The sequence below is a fragment of the Chiroxiphia lanceolata genome, chromosome 6 (genome assembly GCF_009829145.1).
Source record: "Chiroxiphia lanceolata isolate bChiLan1 chromosome 6, bChiLan1.pri, whole genome shotgun sequence".
Classification (NCBI taxonomy): Eukaryota; Metazoa; Chordata; class Aves; order Passeriformes; family Pipridae; genus Chiroxiphia; species Chiroxiphia lanceolata.
The window spans coordinates 40613751-40620974 of record NC_045642.1 but is presented as its reverse complement, the minus strand read 5'-3'; the positions used below and the strand labels follow the sequence as shown (position 1 = coordinate 40620974).

The following is a 7224-nucleotide window of genomic DNA, read 5'->3' as shown; positions in this document are numbered from 1 at the left end:
ATTTGAGTCTTTCTAGTTAGGAAGCTCAAGAACCCACAGAGCAACCCTCAGTCATATTACACAGTGTAAGAACCTGTATAGAAAAGACTTTTCGGGGGGGGGGGGGGGGAAGGGAGAGTAGAATAGATGTTCTGTACATTTATATTGTTTCTTGGTGACTCTACCCATATAGACATGATAATCATATAATAACAAATTAATTCCATCCAGACTGGACAAAAACCCTATATATCTCAGACAGGATACAGCACCTTGCTGTGTCTGCTTCATAGCTGCTTACTGCTTTGCCAAACTCAGATTATAGGCTTTTGGAGAAACAAAGTTGGAAGGGAGTGGGCATAGTTAGCTTTTTTTGAAAAACATCTTTCTTGTCAAAATTGTGCTTGGTTTGTCCAGAGATATACTTTGAAATACTCTCTTATTCATTCACCTGGTTTTTTACCAATTCTGTGTACAAAATGTAATATCTAAAAGCATTATTCTTAGTGAGAAATCTAATTAGTAAATTATCCTTTCTTCCTGTGGCTTAGCTTGCAGTTATCAGCCCAATAAGGCTGTGTTGAAGAGGATGGAAGTGCTGAATACACAATTCAGTAGAAATATTTTATTCTCCTCTAGCGATTCATAATTCACATTGTCTGTAGGCCCTAGTGTCAAGTAAGTTTTGCAGGGGCTGCAATCACTGAGTCTAGAACATTGGATCGATGCTTCTTTGTTGGCTAATTTATTCTGACTTTTAAAAATCATTTTTCTGGATTTTTTTTTTTTTTAATCAGGGTTATAAGACATTAATTGTCATGGTTGTTCTGGAAATATGGCAGAGTAAAGTCAAATCTTACAGATCTTATGAATGTACAACATCACTGAGTTATCTTATTTCAATAAGATTTAGTTTGGTATTTAAAGTTAAGATTCTGATTTTTGGAAACTTGTTTAAATACAGTGAATAGTCAAATTGTTAATAAAGTATGCCACATATATTAGAAATGAAGATTTTAGTTTTTCAGAAACAACCCGAAAGCCTCTTATTTTATTGATACCCTGGAAACCTGGCATTTCAGAAATTCTTCAGTCACATTCAGAAACCTGATTCTCCTTCTCTCTGAAGAAATCAGGTGGGTTCTTTAAGTGTTGAATGCCAAGAAAGCATACACTGTGTGATGTTCTCTGCTGTAGGGACCACCTGAAGAGGCAGAATATCTGTATGTGGCAGTCAGCCCCATGATTATGAGATGTGTCATCTTCTCTGCTGTGCTGGGAATCCTGGTGAGAAAGGAGAATAATTTTCTGTGCCACCCTCCTTTGAGTGAGAAAAGGCTGTAGAGGTACCTGATGTGTGTTCCATGTGAAGACCACTCTTCCTTATACGTGCCACAGGAAATAGCCTAGCCTATTCACTAGATACTGTTTGGAGCTGTCCCTCTGCTGGGTATAGGTCTCAGGCTAAACAAGAACAAAAGTCATCTGGATTTTGGCAGCATGGAGCCTATTTACATGACAAAGTAAATGCAGTGTTTTTTAAATGTAAACTAAAACTTACGGGGAAAAAGCAAAAAAACATACTACTGGCTACAAATTCCAGTTTACCTACTTGCAGATAAATGATGTTATAGCTGTATAAAGAGTCAAAATGTCACCAAAAAATACATCACTGTACTCTTTTTTTTTAGTGAATTAAGCATTAGGTAAAATATTTCCATATGAAATCTGAATACTCTTATTTCCCAGTTGGAAAGCATTAAAGAGTTCTGTTTGTTTTCTGGTACACATTATTTCAGGAGGACAACTTTTTTTCTTCCTGGTAGTTTTGTTTAGAGTAATAACACAGAATGAACCAACTTTCTTTCTAGCTAAATTAAGAGTGATTTACTGCTGTTGATCACATCTCCAAGGGTGAAGAATAACAGGAAGAACTGTTAGTTTGGGATAAACAGATTTTGTTTCCAGCTGAAACCACACAGGGCGTTTTAGCCAGTAATCATAGGGGTAGGGGTTGGGAGTGAATTAGCGCAAGCCTGCCATCTACTGAGGCACACACCACCGCTGCGAACACCCCCGCCTCTGCGATCTGCCTGGGGAACTGAAATTAAGGTGCATATGCCAGTGTGCATATGCCAGTAGGTGTGCAGTCATCCATCACAACCTTGTTTACAGGAAAAAGAAAGAAAAAAAAAAAAGAACAAAACCCGGTTGAACTTTTCATCAAAAGTGATTATGGGGTACGAATCTTTATGCTTTTTAGCTTTTGCTTCATTTGTGCTTGACCTTAAACAAATTCAACAGTAGAAAGTAGGCTCTGTTTATCTGACCATACATAAAATGTGCCTGGGTGAAAAAGATCACATGAGATTATGAGATTTATACCATTTTGAAGATATTGTGAGTGAGAATTTAAGTGAAGTCCTACAAAGGGCCAACAAAAGTATCATGGGGCATTTTACTATTTTGACAGATGTTTGATTTCTGGGAAAAGTTAAATAAAATATGAAGCTTATAAAGAGATTTCATCCTTATTTCTCCATACATACATGTAAAACATTACCAAAATTAATATTTGCATGTTTTCTTTAAATAACATCCACTGTGAAATAAAAGAAACTGTACAATTGTTAAAGCTTATCACGAAATATTTTAATAAGGATGTAACAGTTTCCACATTAGCAGTTTTTAAACTCAAAGGAGCTGACTCACAGTCCACTGAAGTGAATTAGGATTTTTGTCTCTCATTTTTATGGACTTTGAATCAGATAACTTTGAAATATTAAATTTATACATTCATGACACAGTACCTAAAAGTAGTATCCTGCTTTTTGCTGCTGAGAAAAGTTAAAGGGTATAATTTAACAAAAAGCTGTAGTAAGTCCACCACCGAAAATCCTAGATGCCTTAACTGTCAGCCTTACATTTAACACTGTACTTAAGCACTGTAGCTACATCTACAATGCTATGGGTATGCTACTACTAGAGATTTTTTCCAATCTTTTGCATCAGATTGCCAGTAGTTATAATTAATACAACCACAGTATTGTGCTAGAGAAGTGATTTGTCACAACTACTGGGACGCTTGCCACTGTGTGACACTGTTAGCATAGGTGGTGGAAAGAAAAAACATAGCTGCTTGTTTCAACACAGTCTGTACTGATTCTTATGTCTGGGATGAGAGGGAGCAGGGACAGAAGGTTTTGTTTAATCAGCTGTCATTTATCAAAGAAAGCTTCATTTGTCTATATGAAAATTGTTCTGTCATAAGAGGGGAAGAGAGAAAACTCAAAAAAGGATTTTTTGGGGGGAGACAATGTAGATGAAAGAGTTAGGAAAAATGACAATGTTTTTATCTGAAAAGGAGCCTTCTTGAGCATCACCGATTTTAAATGCAACCTTGCGTGTAGCCACCACAGACATAAGTACAAAGTATAAATTGCTTCAGAAAAACACATTCACAACACAGTGACAAGAATAAAATAAAAAATCAAACAAGAAGACACCTGGCACACACTAAAAACAAGAATTCTCAGAAATGAAACATTGAGAAGCTCTGGATCAGTATATCACACTATATGAAACTCATTTTATATTTTTTAGTGCAACAGAAGAAACTGGCCTAGGGTAATAGCTATTACCAAACAGCTACTTTTTCTGTCAAGTATTTATTTCAGATCCAGCTGGAGATTTTGAAACGGATCCCTCTTTTTCCATGTAGGCTAAAGTGACTTTGCGGCCACCCAGGTCACTCAAAAACTGTCTCAGCTCCCTTCATTGCTGTTTCGCAGCTGACAGAGCAGGTGCAAGACAGCAGCTTCACAGTCTAGCACTCTCTTTAAACTTCATTATTAGAACATTTTATTGTATGTATGGACACATTCACACATTTCCCAGTTTGGCATTCCTCCTCCAACTCCTGGCTCAGTGCTCTGCTCCCTGTGAGCCACAGGACTGTTTATCTCCCACTGTCAGCAACCTGCCATGCAGCTGTGAAGCACAGCAATAATCAGATTTTTTTCCTAAGACCTTTTCTGCTCTGCTTCCACTGAGCATAGCACAGAGAGTCAAACCCCCAGTGAGGTGGAAGCTGTCTGCAAAGCAAAAAACAGCTCCATGACTATGCTGCTTATTTTCTAGGAGACTTTTTCCTTCCTGCTTTCTATTTTATTCCAGGGGGACAGAAGGGTAGGTGCAGAGAGAGGCTACTTTCTCCTTCCTGGGGGATGGCAAGATATGTGTTGGGGGGACATTTTCCAGTATTTCTAAACTCTGATGGGGGAGGCACATACCGACAGATGTTGAGCAGGGTCATTTTCAGTCCGAGGGAATCTGAGCCTGGATGCTGGGGCTTGACGGAGGCAGGCTCGACTCAGTGGCCTGGAGGGTCCCACAAGCCAAGGGGAAGGGCAGCCTGTACAAAAGGTGGTGGGAGAGTCATCTGTACAGCCATTTGTCAGACACAGAGAGGGGTGGCAGATCCCCGGCTGCCAGACCCTAAGTTAACCCACGAGAGCCACAATTTGCTAAATGGGTGTCAAAGCATCAGTGAACACACCCATTCTCAAGGGAGGCAGCCTTGGTGCCTCCCTGAGTTGAGGGGGAAGCAGATCAAGGATGTGGGATTTTCTTTGCTCTTTCTTGTGCCTAACAGTGCTGTTGGTAGGCAGGACTGAAATCCCCTCCCTCCCAGTTCCCCATGCCACAGCCCTGGCCTTGCTCACCCTCCACCTGGGGGGCGTAGGGAAGCTGGGGGGTAGGAATTTTTCCTCAGAGGGTGGTAATCCTGGAGGTACAAGTGCCATTCCTGTACATGCTCCCTGACTCCAAGTTGTCTGGGGGAAAGTCCTCCACACTGTATGCCCTGCTCTTGAGGGCAGTGGCATAGTAGTCGATGGGTTCCTCTGCAGCATTGTCCATCCAACTGAGGCAGAGCAGCCGCTGGAAGGACCGCTTGAAGTTGTCTGAGAGAAAGCCATAGAGGATAGGGTTGGCACAGCTGTTAGCATAGCCCAAGATGACAGAGAGCTGGCTGATGGTGGCATCATCCTGCTCTACAAAGACATTGACCAGCTGCACAATGTAGAAGGGCATCCAACAGATGACAAAGACCATCACCACCATCATGACCATGAGGGTGATCTTGCGTTCTGAGCGTTTGCGTTGCTGCCAGCCAGCCTTCAGGGCCACCATGCGCATCTTGGCAATGATGAGGATGTAGCAGAGGCAGATGGCCACTACAGGCAGCAAGAAGCCCATCAGAAAAGTGTAGATCACAAAGACAACCAGCCACCTCTGGGTGGGCTCTGGCATGAGCATGTTGCAAGCCACTGTTCCATCACTGTTGGCTGCTGTGTTGGAGAAGATGATGATGGGCAGGATGATGAGGATGGAAAGCACCCAGACACCCAGATTGACCATCTTAGCCACAGTGGGCCGGCGGTACCTAGCCGCCTTGATGGGGTGCACCACAGCAATATAACGGTCCACACTGAGCACAGTCAGGCAGTAGATGCTGGTGAACATGTTGATGGCATCCACACTGAGCACCAGACGGCAGAGTAGTGAGCCAAAGGGCCAGTGGTGCAGCAGGGTGGAGGTAACCAGAAAGGGGACGCTGAGCATCAGCAGCTCGTCCGCGATGGCCAAGTTGAGGATGTAGATGTTGGTGGCCGTCTTCATCTTGGCATAACGTAGGATCACGTAGATGACCATGGAGTTGCCACACAGCCCCACCAAGCACACTACGGAGTAGATGAATGAGATGAGGATGGCGCTGCCCTGAGACTCACTCAGGGTGCTGTTCGGGGCGCCAGAGGAGTTCCTGCCGCCCGAGTCCATGCCCCCCGCCGCCGCCTCTCCCGAGGCGCCGCTGTCTCCGCTGCCACCGCTGCCGCCGCTGTCGCTGCCGCCGCTGTCGCTGCCGCCGCTTTCGCTGCCTGCACCGCGCGGAAGCCTGGGGCAGGTGCCATTGGGGAGCATCCTTTGCCCGGACCCCCCCGCCCCGTCTCAGAGCAGCAGGCCCCCGCCGTCGGCCGGGTTCGGCATCATCCCGGCAGGGCTCCCGGCGCTGCGGCTGCGGAGCGCGGGCATGGGGAGGGAGGCGGCTGCCGGCGCCGCTCGCTTCGAGCGGCGGCAATTGCTGTTCCCCGGCTGGTGAATGATTAATAGCAGAGGCGCGTCACCAGCTAAGGAAAGGAGGAGGGAAAGAGAAAAAAAATGCGTGAGGAGACGTAAGTGGGTGTCCCTTCCAACCCCCCACCCCCTACTCCCCTCGCCCGCCTCCCATCCCGCCCTCCGACTGTTCGCAGCTCTGGCAGGTCCAAGGCTGCTGGAGTGCAGCCTGCCCCCTGCCCCACTGTACCCCACCGAGCAGTGCCCCCCAACCCCGCACTGCTGTCCCCTCCAGTATCTCTCCTGCCGATCACCATCCTCTCCTCCCCCTTCATTCTCCACTGCTCCCCCTCCATGGCACCTAGGTCCAGGCCAGGGGCACTGCAGTCAAAGGGACCATCCTTTCTCCTTTAAGAGGAAGGCCTGAGTCATGGGTGGGTGGGCAGCGTTACCTGGGCAGGCACACCTCATGCCTATGCAGCTGCTGTAACCCTCTCTGTCACTGCACCATACGCATTGCCCACTCCATAGCGCTGCCACCAGGCACGGCACTATGACAAACCACATAACCTTCAAACCTATGCACAAAGCACTGTCCATGCCTCCTACCACCATGCAACTCCATGACACCTGCATTGTCCTATCCTACCATCACCACCAGAAATCACACATGAGCAGCATCTGACACTTTACAGACCTACCCCTCTCCACACACTCTGTCCTGAAAATGCCCCCCGCACCCCATTCTGACACCCTAGTACGTGCCTCTGTCCGTCACATCCAACAGTACTCTGATCAGTTTGCACACTACAGCGTGCCATCACTATTTACACCACGATGGTGCCAAGACCATCCTATGCTGGTATGCAAACCAAGCACCTGTCCACTCTTGTATCCCCTCACATACTGCTTCCACTCACAGGATCACTTCAAGCTCAACCATCACATGCTGCCTCACCACTGCTACACCCCCCTCTCTTAATATTGTACTTAAAACATATGCATATCCCTGATAGGATTGTATCCACACAAGGTGAGGCTATAAACCCTCCTCAGCACTACACAGTGACACAAACCATAGGCACCGTTCCCAGTCATTCACTGCTTCTACTAATACATAGCCATCACTAC

The 7224-nt window shown here is 45.7% G+C and overlaps 1 protein-coding gene across 1 annotated transcript; it reads right to left on the bottom strand.

The window, feature by feature from the left end:
- Window positions 1-2357: 2357 nt before the first annotated feature.
- Window positions 2358-6179, bottom strand: SSTR1 (somatostatin receptor 1). Its single transcript, XM_032692008.1, has one exon. It carries the CDS (start codon window positions 5959-5961, stop codon window positions 4750-4752), a length of 1212 nt encoding a protein of 403 aa, XP_032547899.1. The 5' UTR covers window positions 5962-6179; the 3' UTR covers window positions 2358-4749.
- Between the last annotated feature and the right edge of the window lie 1045 nt (window positions 6180-7224).